This window comes from Terrapene carolina, unplaced genomic scaffold (genome assembly GCF_002925995.2).
Source record: "Terrapene carolina triunguis isolate 2854851 unplaced genomic scaffold, T_m_triunguis-2.0 Scaffold85, whole genome shotgun sequence".
Taxonomy (NCBI): Eukaryota; Metazoa; Chordata; order Testudines; family Emydidae; genus Terrapene; species Terrapene triunguis.
The window spans coordinates 45,148,692-45,172,720 of NW_020664436.1; the positions used below are offsets into that span (position 1 = coordinate 45,148,692).

The 24,029-nt window shown below is 46.8% G+C and overlaps 2 protein-coding genes across 2 annotated transcripts in view; one reads left to right on the top strand and one right to left on the bottom strand.

Annotated features, from left to right (window-relative positions):
• STX11 (syntaxin 11) overlaps nucleotides 1-22,868 on the bottom strand; it is a 70,103-nt gene extending 47,235 nt beyond the window's left edge. Inside the window, exon 1 of the mRNA XM_024219981.2 lies at nucleotides 22,802-22,868. The gene's annotated coding sequence lies outside the window, so the exon portion shown is untranslated. The remainder of the gene's footprint in view (nucleotides 1-22,801) is intronic.
• On the top strand, nucleotides 22,828-23,881 carry SF3B5 (splicing factor 3b subunit 5). Its single transcript, XM_024222909.3, has one exon. It carries the CDS (start codon nucleotides 23,082-23,084, stop codon nucleotides 23,340-23,342), a length of 261 nt encoding a protein of 86 aa, XP_024078677.1. The 5' UTR covers nucleotides 22,828-23,081; the 3' UTR covers nucleotides 23,343-23,881.
• The last annotated feature ends 148 nt before the right edge of the window (nucleotides 23,882-24,029 follow it).

The following is a 24,029-nucleotide window of genomic DNA, read 5'->3' on the forward strand; positions in this document are numbered from 1 at the left end:
TTACCCCACACAGGCACAGCCCACTGGCACTGGAGACAAGGAGGCAGACAAGGAGGCTGAAGGTGCTGTAGGCTAGGAGAAGCATGTTGCGCAGCAGCAGTGGCTGCTTCCCCTACTCTGCAAGCACCAGGGGCGGGGGGCTCAACCCTTGGCCCACCCATGCCACCCCTTCCCCAAAGCCCCCACTATTAACCCGCCTCTTCTCCCGTCCCCTCCCCCTTTACTCTGCACGTGGCGTCCTCTCTCCTTCCCCTCCCTCCTGCCCGCGGCAATCAGCTGGTTTGCGACGTTCAGGAGGCAGGAGGGAGGAGCGAGTACTCGGCGCACAGGCTCCCCCTTCCTCCCCTGCCTCCTGCCCACGCCAATCAGTTGGTTTGCGGTGTTCGGGAGGCAGGGGAGGGAGGGGGAGCCTGTGCGCCGAGTCCTCGCTCCTCCCCCTCCCTCCTGCCTCCAAAACGCCGTAAGCCAGCTGATTCCCGTGGGGGGAGGAGGGGGAAGGCGTTGATCCACGGGGTCTGCTGGAGGGCAGAAGGTGCTGTGGGCGGGGGGGGGGCGCGTAGGAGAGCTGATGGGGGGGCTGCCAGCTGTGGACAAAGCAGGCAGCCAAACGACATTATAGCAAAGCATTACACAACTTTAAATGGAGCATGTTCTGTAATTGAGCAGAGATGTAAGATCAAAAGAATGTTAAGCGAGAGGACCTTAAGTGGGAAGTTACTGTACACAAGAAACATCCACCACAAGACAAAATGCAATACAGTCTAAACTAACTATGCAGAGTCATCCAGAGTAATTCCAAACAAATAGAGAATACAATAAAAGTGTTTTGTGACACGTTGGTAGGAAAAAAGCTATACAAAGTTTGCGAAATAAACTTTCCTCCTTATGGAATAATGCTTGTAAGGACTGACAAAAAATTAACAATTATTTCTTTGCAGTTATGGAAATAGGCACCTCTATACAAGATGGATGAGTTTATGTAAATAATATTTTAATATACTATGTTCAAATTTAGCATGTGAACACCATTCCTAGAGTCAGAGTGGATGTGCTCTATGTTTTTCATAATTTATCATGTCATTGGAGTCTTTCATAGAATATCAGGCTTGAAAGGGACCTCAGGAAATCATCTAGTCCAACCCCCTGCTCAAAGCAGGACCAAGCCACAGCCCAGATCCCTAAATGGACCCCTCAAGGATTGAACTCATAACCCTGGGTTTAGCAGGCCAATGCTCAAACCACTGAGCTATCCCTCCTCCCACTGACCCTTCCCTGTAAAACATCACCTCCACCCCCAAACACTTTTATAAAAGCATTCAGGAGCAGATAAACACAGTTCATTGATGTAGAAACCCAAAACATGATTTCTTAGGGCTTGTGTACACTTAAAAACGCGACAGCGGTGCTGCTATAGTGTTTCAGTGTAGACACTACCTACATTGATGGGAGGCGTTCGCCAGTCAGTGTAGGTAATCTGCCTCCCCGACAGGCAGTAGCTAGGTCAACATAAGGATTCTTCTATCAACCTAGTGCTCTCTACACGGGGACTTAGGTCATCTTAACTACACCACTCAGAGTGTGGATTTTTCACACCCCCTGAGTGATGTAGTTATGCTAACCTAATTTTCTAGTGTAGACCAGGTGTTAATCTAAAATGTAAATAGAAAAGTGCTTTAAATGTTACTTTCATGGGTAAACAATGCTCACTGTTCAGCTAGAGATGCTAAGTGTATACTTAGTCCTGTTCAAAATAATGCATCAAATACTTGGACACCCAACAGACACATAGATCACCTCTTCATACGCAGATCTTCCTTCTTCACCAAAGAATGAGGTTCAGCTGCCTTGGCAGCACTGCCTTCCCCTTCATTCAGACCCTGTGGAGGACATCAGGAACAGAGACTGGACAGCGTTAGGGAAATCCTCACTTTCTCCCTTCCAGCTCTGTGGAGCCTATCCTAAGGTTGTATTATCTTTTCTCCAGAGCCCCGCCCTGGGGGCTGGAGCCTCTAGACAGAGAGAGGATTCCTGGGAATTCACCAGGTTTTGAGGCAAGCTTTGCAATATTTTTCATGGTGGGGTAGGTTCACCTCTGAGTCAGAATTGCTCCACTGCGTCAACCCTATTCCTGAGGAAAAGTAATTTACTGCTGGGCTATACCAGCACCTACTGCACAATGGCTCAGCTACTCTGGCCAGTGAGAGTGTATATGCACATTGCGGAGAGCAAACAGGGGTGAAGCCATGATTGTGCCCATTCTTTGCTCTCTCTCTCCCACCCACTTCCTCTGGGGAGGGAGTAAGTAGCTGAGTAGCCTCCGTTAGCCTAGATCCAACCACTCACGGAGCATTTTAGAAGTTCACAACCATATCTGAACGTTGTGGTTGGCGCCCATATTTCATAACCAGTTAAACCAAAATCCCAGCTCTAATGCACCCAAATTTTGAAGAAATTTCAGTTCAGATCTGAATACAAACTTAGTGACTCCCACCACTGCCAGATAAACAAATACAGTACTAGTAGAATAAATAAATAATAATAATATTTTGCACTTAAAGAGCATCTTCACCCAAGCAACTCAAAGCATTTTAGCATTCAATGTACATACTCTCTTCAGTATTTTAATATATACATGTGTTTGTACAAGGTACATTGATGGTACTGCTTTAAAAGTGAATTCATATGGGCTTGATGCTGACTAACTGAGGTTCTGACAAGGAAGTGACAGTTTTTCATTTTGCTGTAGAAGTGTTAGAACTTACTGGGGTTAAACACTTGACTGGCTTTGCATACTTATCTTAGGTTGCAAAGAAGTTGTAATGCTTAAAAGTGTGAAGTGTTAGAAATGTGTCAGTGACAGTGTGGGTTCAGCTTAATGACTACTTGAGAATGTAAGAGGAAACAGAATCTTAACTGATAATGAAATTTTCCATAGGGCTAATTTACAAACAGCAAGCAGTTATATTTTGTGGTCATGTTTTTGCTTGTAGTCATAAGAAAAGCTTATCTGGACATTATGTACTGTGCTTGGGCATTTAGCTTTTGTGACTCACAAGAAAATAGATGGGCTAGACTGGGGAAGCATAGTCAGATGGTTAGCACAGTAGCATAGGAATCAGAGAATCTGGGTTCTATGCCTGATCTTGTCACTAACTCACTTTGGGCAAGTCACTTAAATGCTCTCTACCTCAGTTTTCTATTTCATAAAACCGGGCTAATAATACTTCCTTGCCTCACAAAGGGGTTGGGAGTGTTAATGAACTAATGTTTGTAAAGCATTTTGAGATCATTGGATGAAAAGTACTATTAAAGTTATTCATTTGCATTATAAGGAAGTGATGTGTAATTGCCTGGCTGGCGGTTACCCTTCATAAGTCTTTTGCTAGATGTAAGGCTCCATTACTCTTTAATCATACTGTAGTTGCTATTTGTTTCTTTGTTTGGAGAAACATTCCACATACTAATTTTCCTTAGTGAAAAGAAGTTTCTCCCTAATTTTCCTTTGCCCTCTAGACCTTCTGATTCTGCTTTGAGGTATTCAGGAAGCTAGATTCTGCTTTCAGGTATTCATACCAACTCCCACTAAAACCAATGGAAGTTGTGCTCATGTATCTTAGGAAAGAATTTGGCTCTCGGTTTCCATCCCATCATTTAAAAACCTTACACCAACTCAGATATTCCATCCTATTTTCTAGATCTTACTTATGAGTGAACATATGGTTCTGTCTGTGCCCTTTTATATTTATTCTTTTCTAATGAAGTATAAGTTTAGTATTCCTACTCCCGTTCAGAAAGTCCAAAAATGCAGCAAACAAATGCAAATGAGAGGTGGGTGGTTTTTATTAAAGACATTTTCCAATTACCATTTTCTTTCTACAAAGAGTCACCATGAAAACATTAGTTTCTCAGCTACTCCTAAAATATGTAACAGTATCTTATTGAAAAAGCAAATGCTTAGGGTAGTCCAGTAATCACAATCTATATTTGATGGATTTGGGGACCAGATTATCCCACATCTGCCTATTGCAAGGCTTAGAACATAAGAATGGCCATACTAAGTTAGACCAATGGTCCATCTAGCCCTGTATCGTCTGCAACAGTGGCCAATGCCAGATGCTTCAGAGGGAATGAACAGCAGGGCTGGCTCCAGGTTTTTTGCCGCCCCAAGCAAAAAAATAAAAGGGGGGGGCGGAGTGCCGCCCCTTGAAAAGTGACGCCCCAAGCACATGCTTGGGACGCTGGTGCCTAGAGGACAGGGCAATTTCGAGTGATCTATTCCTGTCATCCAGTCCCAACTTCTAGCAGGTGGAGGTTTAGGGACACTGGGCACATGGGGTTACTTCTTGCACCTTCCTCTGAAACATCTAGTGCTGGTCACTGTTGGAGACAGGAAACCAGACAAGAAGGACATTGGGTCTGATCCAGTATCACAAGTCCTATTTTCCCGACTGCATGATCATACTGTGTACCTAAAGCCATAAGTCATGCCTTGTTTAGCAGAATTTGGACAGAAGAGCATATCTGAAGTAGACGTGTCACTGCAATGGTTCATGTTGTAATTAAATCTGATCTCCACTCCAGGTTACAGGTGTGTGTGCATGTGTGAAAGACTGTGATATCCAGCTGAGTCACTGGACTAGCTTGTTTTCTTCTATTAAATTATGTAAGTAAGTTTATGACTCAGAAATCTGTGCAAGATTCCATTCTACATTTACAATATAAATCAATTCTGCAGTAAAGAGTCATTCAGAAAGAACCTTTTAACGGTGATGCATGTACAAGAGAGCCAAGGGATGGAAACAACTCTGGCTGATGTAACTGAGTAGTTAACTAGCATAGGACAGGACAAAATCTTTTTAGAGAATGGTAACCTCCTCACCTGCCCCCTGCCACCCTCACCCTTCCAAATAATTGTAATTGTTATGTATGGAAAGAAAGGAACTGTAACAGAATTTGACTGGACTGATCAGTGCTTGTGCTGTATGTGATATATGGATTAAATATACTTTTATAAAGCCATTTCCTACTGCTGCTGATGTGCACTTGTCCCTTTCTTATATAGAGTGAGTGGCATATGACTGTAAAGATCACCCTGAAAGTAAGTTCTTTAATTGTCTTTGTGTTTTTTCCCCAAAAGGCAGGAAATAATTTCACATCTTTTAGTGTGCCACGTGGATTCAAATGTCAATGTTATACCATGTGTGAGCGTCAATTGGAATAGCTATCATTCTGTTCTTGCAATAGTGATTTTGCTTCTGGCACATCGGGGAATAACATTTCAACCTTCTTTACAATGTGCTGAGCATCTTACGATATCGAGCCCCTAGTGAATAGTGACCACATGTTTAGGCCCAATCTAGAGTAGAAAACTGGAGAACACCCTAGAAAGACGCTTGTGATAATTTTCCATTCCTTCCTTCTCCCTATCTACAAAAATATACATTCCTGTTTAATTAAAAAATTAAAGGTATCTGGGTAGTGTTGACAGATGCCTGTGCTGGCCCTCTGCACAGAGGTAAATTTTACCAATATCCACATTATTATTTTTATTGCAGTAGTGCCTAGGGGCCTCATTGTGGTAGGCTCCGTACAAAACAGAATTAGAGCCAGTCCTTGTCCCTGAGAGATTGAAATCAAAATGTATAAGACAGACAAAGTTAGTGAAAAAGGAAAGAGCACACAAGGAGAATGATAGTTTACAATCACCATGAATCAGTTCTGTAGGGGCTTTTCCAGGGGTGAAAGTAACTTAAAGGACTTACCAGTACGCCGGAGTCCTGAGCGGGGGCGTGGCTTCAACCGGAAGAGGCGGGGCCTTTCGGGATTTAAAGGCCCTGGGGCTCCGTCTGTGGCTGGGAGCCCCAGGGTCTTTAAATCACCCCGGCGCTACCAGCTGCAGAGGCGGCTGGGAGCCCCAGGGCGAATTAAAGCGCCTGGGGCTCCAGCCGCCGCGGAGCTCCGGGCTCTTTAAATCACTGCCCGAGTCCGGCTGCCGGAGCTCTGGCGGGAATTTAAAGGGCCCGGGGCTCCCCACAGCGGCCGGAGCTCTGGGCCCTTTAAATCCCCGCCTGAGCCTGGCTGCCGGAGCTCCGTCGGGGATTTAAAGGGCCTGGGGCTCCCTGCAGCGGCAGGAGCCCCGGGCCCTTTAAATCACCGCCATGGAAGCTGGTCCGGTCCAGCACGGCGTACTGGCTCTTGCCGGTATGCCGTACCGGACTGGACCGGCTTACTTTCACCTCTGGGCTTTTCCCAAGCCATAAAATGGCTTAAATAGCAAGGTGGATGAAGCAGCTGCTGTACATGAATGTGCAAGGAAACTATTTTTCACGTGAATTTTTTGACTGCCTTACTGGTAGTGTATGCGCACTATAGAAGGCAGTCTGCATATAGGTCTTATGACAGTGTTGCCAACACTCACAATAATTGGTGTTTTTCTTAAAGCTTGAGCTCCTGGAGTCATCTGAATAAATGAGAAGGTCAGCTTTCATTTTTTCCAAAAATGTAAGTTTCTAGCCCTCATGGAAAAAAACAAATGTGATACAGTGAAATCTAATGGCTCAAAATACAGAAGACAAAAAGAATCGCAATTTTTAAAAACCTCATTATTTTTAACCCAATTTACGATTGTTAGGATTTGAAAGATGAATGTTTGGGGTTGGCAAATACTGTATACAGTAGTCTATACCATATAGTCTAGTGCAGTGTTTCTCAATCAACAGGTCATGATGACCCCTTGCAGAACTGAAATTATGATTACAATCTAAAGCAGGGGTTCTCAAACACTACTGCACCACGACCCCCTCTGACAATAAAAACTACTACAGGATCCCAGGAGGGGAGAATCGAAGCCTGAGCCCGCCCAAGCCCTGCCGCCCAGGGCGGGGGCAGGGGCGGGGAGGGGGGGAGTGCAAAGCCCGAGGCCTTCAGTCTCAGACGGGAGGGCCTGTAACCTGAGCCCTGCCACCCAGGGTTTAAGCCTTTGGACTCGGGCTTCAGCCCCAGGCAGTGGGGTCTAGGGTAACCAGACAGCAAGTGTGAAAAATCAGGACAGGAGGTGGGGGGTAATAGGATCCTATATAAGAAAAAGACCCCAAAATTGGGATTGTCCCTATAAAATCGGGACATCTGGTCACCCTAGACTGGGGTCAGGCTTCAGCCCCAGACCCTGGGAAGTCTAACTCCAGTCCTGGTGACCCCATTAAAACAGAGTCCCGACCCACAGTTTGAGAACTGCTGATCTAAAGCATAGAAATTCTCACTACCCCACTCCCTGCCCGCTCTTACCCTTTAAAGTCAAGTATTCTCTGACAAGCTCTCGAAGCACACACAAAAACTATAGGCAGGGCTGCTAGCACTGCGTATTATTATTAAGGTTGCCTGACACTTCACATTATAAAACCCTGTTTTCAATTGCTTATAACTTTGCCATAGTTTAAACATTTGGGAGGAAATTTTCTATGCAGGTGTCTTCCTCGGGCTGAAGTTTCAGCCAAAATAATATAGCCATTTCCAAGAATGAGATTAGGAAAAAATACTTTGCTTTACTAATGTTAAAAAAAATATCTGGTGACCTTTTCTTTGAACAGCTCTAGAGCCCCCAGGTTTGGAGCAGTGATGTGAAATTTGGCAGGCAGGTGACTTGTGCTGTCCCCTATTATAATTCACCCAAACATGGCCAATTTAAAAGCCTTTTCAAAAATTGCAGATCGCACATGCTCAGTACAGACTTCAGAGATTGTAGCTACTGAAATCTCTGAAGATTCTGTTTGCCCAATCCAGCCTGGGACTGAGCAGGATTTTCCCAGCAATTGCAGCTCTGGGCCGATACTGGCTGGGCCAGGTCTGGGTTCAGGCACTTCAACGGACAGCAAGAAGACTGTCTTTCCTGTGGTCTCAAATGTCGCCTGGCGGGGCCCACGTGGCATGGACAAGGAATCTGCCTGATACATAAAGCAAAGGGGAGGCCAAACTAAGGTTCCACTTTAATTTGGCATATCCTAACTTTTGAGTGCTTGACTTTGCAACCTTAAAAATGTTCTTTTAATGTAGTTTGTGTGTGTGTGTGTGTGCGCACGAGTATTAACTTATACAGGCTTATCATTGTTATCATTGATACATTTACTATAAAAGTAAGCTAAAAATGTAAGGGGGTAATGAAAATTTTTGCTTTTGAATAAGAGGTTGCCAACCTGAGAAGGTTGAAAAGCACTGGTTTGGTTAACAGTCTCTTCTGTTATTGATACCCCAGAACCCAGTAACACAAAGATGAACCAGTTCTATTGTATTGTTCAACTTATCCTGAGGTTAAACTTTCCTAAATATCTATTGCCATGATCAACCACAATGATTTCTATGTATCCATTATTGTCTGTCATGTCAGTAATCCTCAGATCAAAACTCCATAAAATAAATTAGTACAATGCATTTACAACAGCATCAAATGAACCATTTTGGTCAGTCATGTTAGCGATTCAGAGATATCAACATCTCCGCACTTCTACTGAAAGTATTTTTTGTACTTTCTCAAATGTCTTATCTATTGACTCAGTGTTTTTACAGATGAGTTTTAGACTTGTGCAGAATAGAAACGTTAGAGTTCTGTCAAGATAAGGATTATGACACCACTGTTCTAGTATCCAATTGACATGATAAATATTACTGTTTTTTAAGTAGATAGGCTTCTTTGTGGAGAGCAATTTTAAAATAGTTTCTCTTAAAAAATTAATACATCTTTAAAAAACATGAACATGAAGACTGCTGTATTAAGCAGTTTTTAAGGGTCAGACTTAAAGAAGGGCGAATGAGAGTTGTCTTCTTCTCTGTCCTAACTTGCCCTATTGCACCAAAACATTGTAGTGGATACAGAATATTGGTCATTGTTCTGATCAGCTCCTTCTATCTTAGGCTGACCATAAAAAGTTAAACTGGGGTTTTCTGTTAAGGGTGATTTAAATGTGTTTATGCTACCATATAAGCTCACTTATTCAGGGCAGACTGTTGTATCCCTCAGCTCTGTATTAGCTGTGATACTTTACCTGGGATTAATGACATAAAAAGGTCCCGTAAGAAAGGTGAGACAGATGAAGGAAAGGAGAAATCAGAATACAGCTGCCTACATAACTGCTGATTACTGGTTCTTGATTTTAAGATCCATTTTATTTACAAATTTGTGAATTTTTAAAAACTATCCTTCAGTAATTATAAGCAGTTTAAATTCACCTGACAGACTGACTGCTCTATTTTTAGCTTTAGCAGAAACTCAGCACATTTGTTTAGAGAGGCTTTTATTTTCAAAATAAAGGAATACAGAGCTCCTCTCCAACTATCAGGTGATAGTTATCTCTTTCTGAGACATTTGATGTGTTCTTTAAACAGATGCTCTCTCTCTCTCTGTTTGTCTCACATTTCTTAAATTGCTCTATTTCAAGCTTTTGTCCATAGATGCTGTGCTAGTGAAACTCTAGTGTGAAACTTCCTTTAAATGCTCCTGAATGCTATGGAATAGATTATCAATCACTTTCTAAATTAAACTAAACTAACCTAGTGTTAAATATTGATTTAGGGTATTTATTTATTATTACTACATAATCCATTACATATGTATTACGTAATGCTGGGAACTGGAATAAAGGTGTCATCAGTATGAGAGTGTATTACTAACTGTATTAGTCACATTTTGTGAAACTATGACTGCATTACCCAGGTCATTGCAGATAACCTTTAGCCTCTGTTTTGTAAACTGCTCTACCTGAGTGGATCCTTCTGTCTATGCAGAGCCGTAGTGAAATCAATGGGGCTCAGCATTGGTGTAGGGGCCTGTGGAAGGCAGCCTGCAGGATCAGGGCCCAGGGCCATCTGATACCAGTCAGCTCTTGAGGAACCAGGGTGCAGTATCCAGCCTGTCTGACTCATGAAAGATCCCCCCCACCAGCCTCTGCTTAAAGCAAAACCCATCAGAGAAAAGACTTGCAGAGAGCAATGAAGGGTGGATGGGAGACACACCTAGACCCCTCCTGACATGGGTGACAAGATTAAGGCTATGTCTACACTACAGAATTAGGTCGGATTTATAGAAGCCGGTTTTATAGAAACCGGTTGTATGCAGCCGATTGTGTGTGTCCCCACCTAAAATGCTCTAAGTGCATGAAGTCGGCGGACCGCGTCCACAGTACCGAGGCTAGCGTCGACTTCCGGCGCATTGCACTATGGTACCTATCCCACAGTTCCCGGAGCCTCCGGCGCCCATTGGAATTATGGGTTGAGATCGCAATGCCCGGATGATGCAAAGCAGTGCCGCGAGGGGTTCTGGGTACATTGCGTCAGGCCCCTCCCCCGCCGTCACAGCAACGGCAGACAATAGATTCGCGCCTTTTTACCTGGGTTACCTGTGCAGACAACATACCACGCCAAGCATTGAGCCCGCTCAGCTCAGCTCACCGTCACCATATCTCTTCCGGGTGCCGGCAAACGTGGGACTGCATTGCTAAACAGCAGCAGCAGCTTACTGCCTTTTGGCGGTAGACGGTGCAGCATGACTGGTAGCCTTCATTGGCGATCTGGGTGCTGGCAGCTGTGGGGCTGGCAGCCGTAGGGCTGCATTGCACCAGCCCCTTGCCTTTTGGTAGAAGATGGTATATTACAACTGGTAACCGTCGTCATCGTACTGCAGTGGCTGTCGATCATGGGCACCCGGGCAGACAATGATGGTTATCAGTCGTAGTATGCTATTTTCTGCCAAGTGCCCAATATTGTCTGCTAAGCACCCAGAAGAGGCCGAGGGCTATCTGGGTGCTGGCAGACATGGGGCTGGCAGCCGTGGGGCTGCATTGCACCAGCCCCCTTGCCTTGATGATGATGGTTATCAGATGTATTATTCGCAGGATGGGGCAACATTGCTATACAGCAGCAACCCCTTGCCTTTTGGGCAGAAGATAGTATATTACGACTGGTATCCATCGTTGTCATACTGCAGTGGGCATCAGATCGTGCAATAGACCTGAAGGCTTACTGCCAAGCGCCCAGTATTTGCTGCCAAGCACCCAGAAAATGCCAAGGGCTATCAGTCATGCTGCGCCGTCGTCTTAAGATGTAAAAAATAGATTTATTCTCCATTCATTTGCTTCCCCCCTCCCTCCTGCTAAACCCAGGCTTTTGAGTTCAATCTTTGGGGGGGGGGCATTCTGTGTGACAGTTGTTTGTGTTTCTCCCTGATGCAAAGCCACCTTTCTTGATTTTAATTCCCTGTACCTGTACGCGGTGTCACTCGCCCCTCCCTCCCTCTCTCCCTCCCTCCCTTCTTCCCCTGGTCCGTCAGATACTACTTTCGCGCCTTTTTTCAGACCAGACGCCATAGCCAGCACTGGGATCATGGAGCCCGCTCAGATCACCGCGGCAATTCTGAGCACTATGAACACCACGCGCATTGTCCTGGAAAACATGCAGAGCCTCCTGGACATGCCAAAGCCAAACCAGGACCAGCTGAGGAGGAGGCGATTGCAGCGCGGCGACGATAGTGATGAGGAAATTGACATGGACCTCTCACAAGGCACAGGCCCCAGCAATGTGGAAATCTTGGTGTTACTGGGGCAGGTTCATGCCGTGGACCGCCGATTCTGGGCCCGGGAAACAAGCACAGAGTGGTGGGACCGCATCGTGTTGCAGGTCTGGGACGATGCCCAGTGGCTGCGAAACTTTCGCATGCGTAAGGGCACTTTCATGGAACTTTGTGACTTGCTTTCCCCTGCCCTGAAGCGCCAGAATACCAGGATGAGAGCAGCCCTCACAGTGGAGAAGCGAGTGGCGATAGCCCTGTGGAAGCTTGCAACGCCAGACAGCTACCGGTCAGTGGGGAATCAATTTGGAGTGGGCAAATCTACTGTGGGGGCTGCTGTGATCCAAGTTGCCAGGGCAATGAGAGACCTGGTGATATCAAGGGTAGTGACTCTGGGAAACGTGCAGACCATAGTGGATGGCTTTGCTGCAATGGGATTCCCAAACTGTGGTGGGGCGATAGACGGAACCCATATCCCTATCTTGGCACCGGCGCACCAAGCCACCGACTACATAAACCGCAAGGGGTACTTTTCAATGCTGCTGCAAGCCCTGGTGGATCACAAGGGACGTTTCACCGACATCAACGTGGGCTGGCCGGGAAGAGTACATGATGCTCGCGTCTTCAGGCAGTCTCTTCTGTTTCGAAAGCTGGAGGAAGGGACTTTCTTCCCAGACCAGAAAATAACAGTTGGGGATGTTGAAATGCCTATCGTGATCCTTGGGGACCCAGCCTACCCCTTAATGCCATGGCTCATGAAGCCATACACAGGCAGCCTGGACAGCAGTCAGGACCTGTTCAACTACAGGCTGAGCAAGTGCCGAATGGTGGTGGAATGTGCATTTGGCCGTTTAAAAGCGCGCTGGCGCAGCTTACTGACTCGCTCAGACCTTAACGAAAAGAATCTCCCCATTGTTATTGCTACTTGCTGTGCGCTCCACAATATATGTGAAAGTAAGGGGGAGACATTTATGGCGGGGTGGGAGGTTGAGGCAAATCGCCTGGCCGCTGATTACGCGCAGCCAGACACCAGGGCGGTTAGAGGAGCACAGCAGGGCGCGGTGCGCATCAGAGAAGCGTTGAAAACCAGTTTTGTGACTGGCCAGGCTACGGAGTGAAACTTCTGTTTGTTGCTCCTTGATGAACCCTCTGCCCCTCCCCCACCACCCTGTTAACTCTACTTCCCTGCAAACCAACCACCCCACCCTCCCCCACTACCCTCCCCCCTTCGAGCACCACTTGCAGAGGCAATAAAGTCATTGTTGCTTCACATTCATGCATTCTTTATTAATTCAGCACACAACTAGGGGGATAATTGGAAAGGTAGCCCGGGATGGGTGGGGGAGGAGGGAAGGAAAAGGACACACTCCAATTTAAAACTTTAAAACTTATTGCTATGGAAATCATCTAGGGTGGAGTGAGTGGGTGGCCGAAGGCCCCCCCACCGTGTTCTTGGGCGTCTGGGTGAGGAGGCAATGGGACTTGGGGAGGATGGCTGCTGGTTACAGAGGGGCTGTAGCGGCGGTCTCTGCTCCTGCTGCCTTTCCTGCAGCTCAACCATACGCAGGAGCATATCACTTTGATGCTCCAGCAGCCGGAGCATCGACTCTTGCTTTCTGATTACAAGTTGACGCCACCTCTCCTCTTCAGCCCGCGTTTCAGCACGCAACTTCTCCTCTTCAGCCCGCGATTCAGCACGCCACCTCTCCTCTCGCTCATATTGGGCTTTTTTAAAATCAGTCATTGACTGCCTCCACGCATTCAGCTGTGCTCTGTCAGCGTGGGAGGCAGTCTGAAGTTCAGTAAACATTTCGTCACGCGTCCTTCGCTTCCTTCTTCGAATATTCACTAGCCTCTGCGAAGGAGTAAGATTTGCAGCTGGTGGAGAAGGGAGAGGTTGTTAAAAAAGATACATTTTAGAGAACAATGGGTAGACTCTTTCACGTTAGATTTTGCTGTTCACAACATCACACAGCACATGTGCTTTCGTTACAAGGTCGCATTTTTCCTCTTATATTGAGAGTCTCCTGGTTTGGTGTGAGAGATCACTCACGCAGTGCCAGGACACAGATTTCAGCTTGCAGGCAGCCATGGTAAGACATATAGTCTTTGGGCTTTTTTAACCTTCTTAACATGTGGGGATGGTTTCAAACAGTTCTGCCCTCATTTCCCATACCAAGCACCCGTGCCATTTAAAATGGGTTTGCAATGTAAAAGGAGGGGCTGCGATTTCAGGTTTAACATGCAGCACAAACCCAACTAACTCCCCTCCCCCTCACACCCAATTCTCTGGGATGGTCACTTCACCCCTCCCCCCCACCGCGTGGTTAACAGCGGGGAATATTTCTGTTCAGCAGACCAGGAAGGGGCACCTCTGAATGTCCCCTTAATAAAATTGCCCCATTTTAACCAGGTGACCGTGAATGATATCACTCTCCTGAGGATAACAAAGAGCGATAAGGAATGGATGTTGTCTGCATGCCAGCAAACACCGGGACCATACGCTGCCATGCTTTGTTATGCAATGATTCCAGACTACGTGCTACTGGCCTGGCGTGGTAAAGTGTCCTACCATGGCGGACGGGATAAGGCAGCCCTCCCCAGAAACCTTTTGCAAAGGCTTTGGGATTACATGAAGGAGAGCTTTCTAGAGATGTCCCTGGAGGATTTCCGCTCCATCCCCATACACGTTAACAGACTTTTCCAGTAGCTGTACTGGCCGCGATTGCCAGGGCAAATTAATCATTAATCATTAAACACGCTTGTTTTTAAACCATGTGTAATATTTACAAAGGTACACTCACCAGAGGTCCCCTGTGTGCCCTCAGGGTCTTGGGTCAGTTCGGGGGTTACTGTTTCCAGGTCCAGGGTGACAAACATATCCTGGCTGTTGGGGTAACTGGTTTCTCCGCTTCCTTGCTGCTGTGAGCTATCTATGTTCTCTCCATCCTCATCTTCCTCGTCCGCCGAACCCGCTTCCCCGTTTGCAGAGAGGGACTCATAGAACACGCTTGGGCTAGTGGTGGCTGCACCCCCTAGAATGGCATGCAGCTCCGCGTAGTAGCGGCATGTTTGCGGCTCTGCCCCGGACCTTCCGTTTGCGTCTCTGACTTTGTGGTAGGCTTGCCTTAGCTCCTTAATTTTCACGCGGCACTGCCGCGCGTCCCTGTTATGGCCTCTGTCCTTCATGGCCTTGGAGATCTTTTCTAATGTTTTGCCGTTTCTTTTACTGTTTCGGAGTTCGGCGAGCACTGCTTCATCTCCCCAGATGGCGATCAGATCCTGTACCTCCCGTTCGGTCCAGGCTGGAGCTCTTCTGCGATCCTGGGACTGGGACTGGGACTCCATCATGGTTACCTGTGCTGATGGGCTCTGCATGGTCACCTGTGCTCTCCACGCTGAGCAAACAGGAAATGAAATTCAAACGTTCGCGGGGCTTTTCCTGTCTACCTGGCCAGTGCATCTGAGATGAGAGTGCTGTCCAGAGCGGTCACAATGAAGCACTGTGGGATAGCTCCCGGAGGCCAGTAATGTCGAATTCCGTCCACACTAGCCCAATTCCGACCCCCTAAGGTCGATTTTATCGCTAATCCCCTTGTCGAGGTGGTGTTAGGAAACCGGTTTAAAGGGCCCTTTAAGTCGACAGAAAGGGCTTCGTAGTGTAAACGTGTCCAGGCTTAAGTCGATTTAACGCTGCTAAAGTCGACCTAAACTCGTAGTGTAGACCAGGCCAAAGACATCTCCATTAGCATACAGAATGAAGAACAGAGACAACTCCCCTAGCCTCATCTGCATGAAAGATGGGACAGGGAGACATCTCAATTTGCATACAGAATGAAGAACAGAGAACCGCACTGAACTCTGGGACCAGAAAAAGCAGGGAAGCACTGCATCATGGGAATCTCTGCTCCAGATGTTAATGAACCTATGCCTGCCCACACCCAGCTCAACAGTTATCAGACCCATTCTAGTAATGAATCCTTGACTGATATCCAAAATACTGAAGCAGCTTAGTTGCATTGTGAGCTCCCTGGAAGAAAACACCACCCATAGCCAAGAGTGATCAGCTCTTATTGTCTAGCCTAAAGAAAACCCTTGAGTCATCAGTTTACCCATAAACAAATCTAATGTTGTCCCATGAGCCATTGTATTTTCTCTACAAAAATCCCTAATCACCCTCCAGTCAATGTTCTGATGCTTAGATCCAAACTATGCATCAGTTCCACTGGGACTCCATCTTCTCCTGACTGATCGTGCTGGGGGCTCTGAGCTACCACTATCACCTGGGAACCCCGACCAGTTCAAGTCTCATGGAGTGGGTAGATCCCCTTCTTTCTCTCTCTCTGTTTTCCTTTCTACCTTAGGTATTAACCTTTAATAATGTATGTTATGTTGGTTTAGGCCCTCCTTGTGTAGTTATCACTATTATTCAATAAATAACTTGTATGGTTAAGCTGGTTGCTTCTCTCTCTCTCTCTTGCTGAACTTTACTCTTTTGTGTTTTTAGCTTCCCCCATTCACTCTACAGCAACACTTCTTTTACCTAAGCTAAAGATCCCTGCAGCGCCCAAAATACTGTGGGGTTTGCTCATCAAGTAGGTTACTGCCAGTACAATTGTGATGTGAGAATGGGGATAGGGCCGTGCTGAATCTGGGACACATAAGGGTGACAGCTTAAAAGTGCTACTTGACCCAATCCATGGAGCCCAGGGGCATATAAGGGGGAGCAGCTTGAAAGTGCTGCTTCATCCAGCCCAGTGAGTCCAGAGACATAGAAGGGGTCAGCTTGAAAGTGCTGATTGACCCGGTCCGCTCAGACTTGCTCTGTTAATGTATGTGTGGGTGTGTTCATCCGGTTCTGGGGCTAGAGAAACCCAGCCCCAGGGAACCTAGGTCCTGCAGGATAGCTCCACTGGGGGGGGACGACTTGCAGCAGGGAGAAGTAGAGCTCCATATGAAAACACACTCCCCCCCCCCCAAAGAGTAACTAGGGTGACCAGACAGCAAATGTGAAAAATCGGGACAGGGGGTGGGGGGTAATAGGAGCCTATATAAGAAAAAGACCCAAAAATCGGGACTGTCCCTATAAAATCGGGACCTCTGGTCACCCTAAGAGTAACCCAAATAAATGAGTATACCCCAAAGTAACAGCCAAATCTGGTAACACGTCCCTAGGCATATGCAGCAAACCCAGCTGCGTAGGGCACCCAAAAATTTGGGGCACCCCCAGGTCTTAGTGTCCACTCTCCCACCTCTTCCTATCCTTGTTCTGATCCTTCCTGCAGGCTCCCACCACAGCTGGCTGCTGCAGCCTGGTGAGTCTTTCTCCGAAAGGGATCTAGTACTTAAAAGTGAAAAAGTCTTCCAACCTGCCAGACCTATTAGCACAACATTGAAACTGTTAAAGAGCCATTCAAGGGGTAATGAAACCATTTAACAGGCATTTGCCAATCCCCAGGTATATACTGTCAGTTCCTGAATTTATTGACAAAAACAGTTGTGCATTACTGTAATATTTATTGAGAACATGTTAGTCTACAGGACCTTATTTTAAAATTTGCTTTAAAAATATCTCTGTGTGTTGCTGAAGATTATAAAAAAAAATCACATCTCTAAAAAATCCTTGCATAGATTTTTAGATGCACAATCTGAGTATTCATCTTTAGCGTTAAATGCTTGGATCTTCAGACATATAGTTTTTTAAATAAATCCTTCAAAAGACCACCCTTATCTAAAATACACATGCGAGCCCAGGCTGCCATCGGGCATAGGGCACCAGTTTAATAATACTGCATAGGGCCCCATAAATCCGGAGGACGGCCCTGTCAGGGCCTTTATCCCCCTCTATGCCATCATATACATGCCACATATGTTATAAAAAAACTACTCTAAAAATGCTTCAGAGAGTTTTGATAAGGGCAGGTGTGTACATCCAGCAGTACATGCTGCAGAGGAAAATTAAACATTGAAATAACATGTTAAACCTCGCTACAAATTTCCTTTAAAAAGCTCATAATTTTTAAATCTAATATTTCAGGCCCTTCCAGGGTTATAAGCTGGAAATCTCTCCATTCTACTGTACAAAGCTTCTGTCGCTAGTTGGGATGCATTGCTAAATATCAAACCTTAAACATGTCACTGGCCCAGTTCTGGATAGTGCTTGCCCTGGGCCTCAGGCCAATGTAATATTTTGGGAGTGGATGCTAGATTTAGACAAAGGAGAAAACATTTTAGTTGCAGGTTGATTTAAGAAGCGACACATACTCGAAGCATATGCCTGGAAGTGGTAGGACATGGTATTTTATTGCTTTTATCACTCGTTTTTAATCATTTTCTTACTACTGTATGTACAGTTTTGGCTAGGATCCATTGGCACAATCCTGTTCTATGAAGTTTTTTTTTTTTTAAACACACCATTAAATCACAGATTCAAAACATTAAATAAAGCAAAATTTCTAGGAAATAATTTAAGAGTTTTTTACCATGGCTTCCTTGTTTTTATGCTAAGATATATCCTGAGCAATTCACTTATTGGAAAGGAATCAAGATTTGGATAGCAAGGATGAGAAATCTGAGCAAGATTTGGATAGCAAGGATGAGAAATGGGGAGAGAGGGAAGAAGAGGTCTAGTTTGTGGAAAGAGCTTTACACAGGATTGTTCAGCAAAGAAGAAAAGAGATCTTCCAGCTGATACTCACTGGGCCAATTTATGCACATTCTGCAGTTACATGAGTTATAAGTCATCACAGTACTTGGCCAATTATGTGTATATAAAAAGGTATGTACAACGTATATGACACCATGGGACATCTCAGGGAAAAAAAGACCACAGAATGAACAAGAGATAGGTTTTATTAGCCTAGCATGACAGAGGTGATAGGATCTGTGCAAGTAATTGTCCAAGAATCCTGTCAGTCAGGAGCCAGAGAGACCTGCTTATAAGGAAAATGCATAATCTTTTCCCATGCAATGTATTTTCCATCCAGGAATGAGAATTCTTTTCTACCCTAGCCCCACATTATTCTTACATATTTCCATTCTTTTCAGGCTGGTTTCTGGAGAAATCTCAAGCAATTTATTATCAGGGAGATCTCTGTGATACTGTATCAGCAGGACAACAAACCAAAATAGTGAGGGATGCTGTGATTTCTAGTAAGTGTCAGAAAATTAGCAAAGTGCATTTTGTAATGTTTCCAGGTGAATGCCAAATATAACAATACTCACATAACAATGCCCTTCTTTCTGGGTTGATTTGTCCCTATGTTTGAATTGTACGGTCAAACATAGCATGTGTGGGCTCTCCTGTTACATGCAGGACCAATGGGAGGCTTAAAAGCTCAGGTAAACCCTGAGGTAGAAAATCACAGTGTCTGTCTTTCTCCATTGACCTAGCTGTCTCACATGAGAACAGGCCCACTGACTTTTGCAGCAGCAACCACTCATACTGATTATTATCAAAAACAACGAGGAGTACTTGTGGCACCTTAGAGACTAACAAATTTATTTGGGCATAAGCTTTCGTGGGCTAAAACCCACTTCATCAGATGCGTGGAGTGGAAAATACAGTAGGCAGATATATATACACAGTACATGAAAAGATGGGAGTTGCCTTACCAAGTGTGTGTGTGGGGGGGTCAGTTCTAACGAGACAATTCAATTAAAGTGGAAGTGGGCAATTATCAATAGGAGGAGAAATCACTTTTGTGGTGGTAATCAGGGTGGCCCATTTCAAACAGTTGACAAGAAGGTGTGAGTAACAATAGGAGGAAATAAGCATGGGGAAATTAGTTTTTAGTTTTTGTAGTGACCCATCCACTCCCAGTCTTTATTCAGGTCTAATTTGATAGTGTCCAGTTTGCAAATTAATTCCACTTCTGAAGTTTCTCGTTGGAGTCTGTTTTTGAAGTTTTTTTGTTGAAGAATTGCCACTTTTAGTCTGTCCAAGGAGGTTGAAGTGTTCTCCGACTGGTTTTTGAATGTTATAATTCTTGATGTCTGATTTGTGTCCATTTATTCTTTTGCGTAGAGACTATCCGGGTTGGACAACATACATGGCAGAGGGACATTGCTGGCACATGATGGCATAAATCACAATGGTAGATGTGCAGGTGAGCAAGTGCCTGATGGTCTGGCTGATGTGGTTAGCTCCTATGATGGTGTCCCTTGAATAGATCTGTGGACAGAGTTGGCAATGGGATTTGTTGCAGGGCTAGTTTCCTGGGTTAGTGTTTTTGTTGTGTGGTGCGTAGTTGCTGGTGAGTATTTGTTTCAGGTTGGGGGGCTGTCTGTAAGCGAGGACTGGCCTGTCTCCCAAGGTCTGTGAGAGTGAGGGATCGTCCTTCAGGATAGGTTGTAAATCTTTGATGATGCGCCAGAGAGGTTTTAGTTGGAGGCTGAAGGTGATGGCTAGTGGCGTTCTGTTACTTTCTTTGTTGGGCCTGTCCTGTAGTAGGTGACTTCTGGGTACCCTTCTGGCTCTGTCAATCTGTTTCTTCACTTCAGCAGGTGGGTATTGTAATTTTAAGAACGCTTGAGAGAGATCCTGTAGGTGTTTATCTCTGTCTGAGGGATTAGAGCAAATGCGGTTGTATCTTAGAGCTTGGTTGTAGACAATGGATCGTGGGATGTGGTCTGGATGAAAGCTGGAGGCATGTAGGTAAGTATAGCGGTCAGTAGGTTTCCAGTATAGGGTGGTTATGTGACCATCGCTTATTTGCACTGTAGTGTCCATGAAGTGGATCTCTTCTGTGGACTGGTCCAGGCTGAAGTTGATGGTGGGGTGGAAATTGTTGAAATCCTGGTGGAATTCCTCAAGGACCTCTTTCCCATGGGTCCAGATGATGAAGATGTCATCAATGTAGCGCAAGTAGAGTAGGGGCATTAGGGGACGAGAGCTGAGGAAGCATTGTTCTAAGTCAGCCATAAAAATGTTGGCATACTGTGGGGCTATGTGGGTACCCATAGCAGTGCCGCTGACTTGAAGGTATACATTGTTCCCGAACCTGAAATAGTTGTGGGTGAGGACAAAGTCATAAAGTTCAGTCACCAGGTATGCCGTGACATTATCGGGGATACTGTTCCTGACGGCTTGTATTACATCTTTGTGTGGATTGTTGGTGTAGAGGGCTTCTACATCCATAGTGGCTAGGATGGTATTTTCTGGAAGACCACCAATGGACTGTAATTTCCTCAGGAAGTCAGTGGTGTCTCGAAGATAGCTGGGAGTGCTGGTAGCGTACGTCCTGAAGAGAGAGTCTACATAGCCAGACTATTATTGTATTCAAGTACAGGACAACTCTGACATCCAATGGCCAGTTAGAGTCACTGCAAGTGTAGATTTCTTCTGGTTACTGCATCTCCTAACAACTTGGAATGATACAATTTTTACTCTTTATGAATTTATGAATTTCAGCAAATAAAACAATTTCCAAGTGTTTTTCATTGTTTACATCAACATATTTTTGCAAGTAAAAACACTAGTTACTTCAGAGAATCCAAGTATGGAGAAACTGTAGTCCCTTAATTATTCAATATTCATAATAAATATTGTATAAAATCATTTACTGAAGCTTTAATTACTTTAATTGAAAATTCTAATAGTGGGCCAACTGACAGTTACAAGTATAGGTCAATTCCTTTAATACATTATTATTGTGAAATAGATGCTGAAGATTAATGTCAGTAATTCAGGATCTCATATATCCAAACCACATCAATTCTCTTTCAAGTCAATAACAAAGCTCTCCTTGATCTCCATGGGTGTAAGCTCAAGCATCAAGTAGTTCTGTGAAGTGAAGATGTGGATTTGATAATGTAGTTATTATATAATTCACCTATCTGAGAACCAGATAAGCACCATTTTATAAAACCAGGCTAGAGAATATCTGGGGAATTGCATATGATAGGTTGGTTTCACAACCATGGGTCCTCCCCCAACAAAAACAAAAAACCCACCTGTCTACTTTTATCAGGCAAACTATTTAAACATAGTTGTGTAATGAGTGTGATTTTGCTCCCACACTACCTTAAAGCTAGCGCTATAGAGCACAGCCTATTCCAGCTCCTGAGGTTATCTTTAGATAAGCAGAATCTCATTCCTGCTCTATAAATAAGCACCCCAGGAAGTCTCACATTGGAGAGCCAGAACTGTACTGAAAATAGCCAGGCTGTGCTGCAGCTGGGAGGGAAGTAAAACCTCTTTTCTAAAGTGTTCTGTTTTCTAACCATTTCCTCTGTTCAGGGGCACGACGCCATTCTGCGCTAGTAACCCCAAGACCAGGGCCGGCTCCAGGGTTTTGGCCGCCCCCAAGCAGCCAAAAAAAAAAAAAAAAAAAAAAGCCGCGATCTGCGGCGGCAATTTGGCGTGAGGTCCTTCGCTCTGATCGGGAGTGAGGGACCGTCCGCCAAATAGCTGGACCTGCCGCCCCTCTCCGGAGTGGCCGCCCCAAGCACCTGCTTGCCAAGCTGGAGCCGGCCCTGCCCAAGACGTGAGTAAAACGACAGTCACGTGCACAGCAGCAGATCGATGCACTCCAAAAGCGATCCGGAAAACAACCACATGTTCAACTCTGTCACTAGGACTAGGTCTCACTCTGCCAGCAGCGCCACTCCCGCTGCAGGGATCCCGCTTAGCTCTACGCGGTCGGGGCGCAGCGCTCAGACAAGCAGCGAAGGCTTAGGCTGGGGCTCAGGACGGAGCCGCACTGAACAGAGCCGGGGCGGGACTTTTGCAGGGGGGCTGCGGGCGCTCTGCCCGGCGCCCCGCTGCACTGAAGCGCTGTTCGTACTTGGCTGCGGGGAACCCGTTTGACCGGCCAACGGGCGCTGGCCCGAACAGTTAAAACCGTTACAGACACGCCCCAGCCTCGGGGCTGCCCAGGAACGAAGTGAGGGGCCGGGGTGGCCGGTCCTAGGCTGGGCGTTTCTGTGGCACACAGGGCGGGCAGGCAGCGCTCCACTCCCCCACTCACACAGCCCCGCCACGACGTGCCCGAGCTGGGCTCAGACCCCGGCGCCAGCGGGCGCCGCACGAGGCTCCCCGAGACCACGGAGCTGGGGGGAGGGCTGCGCGCGTCACGCCCAGTGGCCATTGGTGAAAAGAAAAACACACCTCGGGCCCGGCAACGGAGCCAACCCCGTCCCCGCTCACGCGCTCTCTCTCCCCTACCCCGGAACTACAGCTCCCAGCATGCAATTGAGACCGTACTAGTGCAGTCAGCGCATGCGCCGCCCAGAGGCGGGTGAATTTACCTCGTTCTCCTGCCGGGCGCGATCCCGTCATACCTCTGAGCGACGCGAACCACAGTTTCGTTTTTCTCCTTACAGTGCGAGGTTTTGTGACGGATGGTAAAACTGGTCCGGTGACTCATCGACGCAGTATTCATCGAGGGGAGGAAGGGCTGGGAGCGGCGTACATCTACGCATTTCCTCCCAAACGTCACTTCCGGTCGCCATTTTGTGCCTGAGCCGGGTGAAGTCTGGAAGCGCCTGGGGCTCGCTGGTGTCGAGAGCGTCCTCCGCTGCTGCCGCCATGACGGATCGTTACACCATCCACAGCCAGCTGGAGCACCTGCAGTCCAAGTACATCGGCACGGGCCACGCGGACACCACCAAGTGGGAGTGGCTGGTGAACCAGCACCGCGACTCGTACTGCTCCTACATGGGCCACTTCGACCTGCTCAACTACTTCGCCATCGCCGAGAACGAGAGCAAGGCGCGCGTGCGCTTCAACCTCATGGAGAAGATGCTGCAGCCCTGCGGCCCGCCCGCCGACAAGCCCGAGGAGTCCTAGCGCCGCCCCTCCCTCTGCCTGCCAGGGGACACCCCTCCCCCCAAACTTTTGGACCCGGCCCGGTTTCCTCAGAACTCGCCCGCCCGCAGGGGACCGAAGCCGGGATGGACTCGGGGCGGGAGCGGCTCTCGGGAGGAGCGAGAAGAAGCTGCCTCGCCGCCGCCGGGGGTGGGAGCCTGGGCTGGCCGCGCTGGACCCTGTTCCCCCCCCCCCCCGATCACCACCGAGCCCGGCAGACGCATTGATCCGCCGCCTCGCCTCCAGCAGCGGCCGTGGCCCGGGAAGGAGCCGGGACTGTGTCCGTCGCCGGGCTGCGGAATCTGGAGCCGCCGCTTCCCGATATGGGGCCTAATTACGAGGAAAGCACGTGTCTTCGGGATCAGCCACTGTGTGGCCCGCTGCTCCTGAGGGGACTTGGCTTGGACTGGAGGGACTTGGCGCGCTAGCCCTTTCCTCTGGGGCAGCTGTTTGCAGCCCCACACCACACTTTGTTTAGCTGTACGTTTTTGGTTTTTTTTAAAATGTGAAATAAAAATGCGTTGAGTGCTTTCAAATGTTGCTCCTGGTGATCTGCCCCTGGGGCAACTAATGGCTCAGTAGGAAAACCAGGGACCAGTCACCTATATCACTATACATGGTGTCAAGTATCAGAGCGGTAGTAGCGTTAGTCTGTATCCACAAAAACAA

Coding starts and splice junctions, on each gene's coding strand:
- SF3B5 (XM_024222909.3), top strand. CDS start 23,082: ATGACGGATCGTTACACCATCCACAGCCAGCTGGAGCACCTGCAGTCC.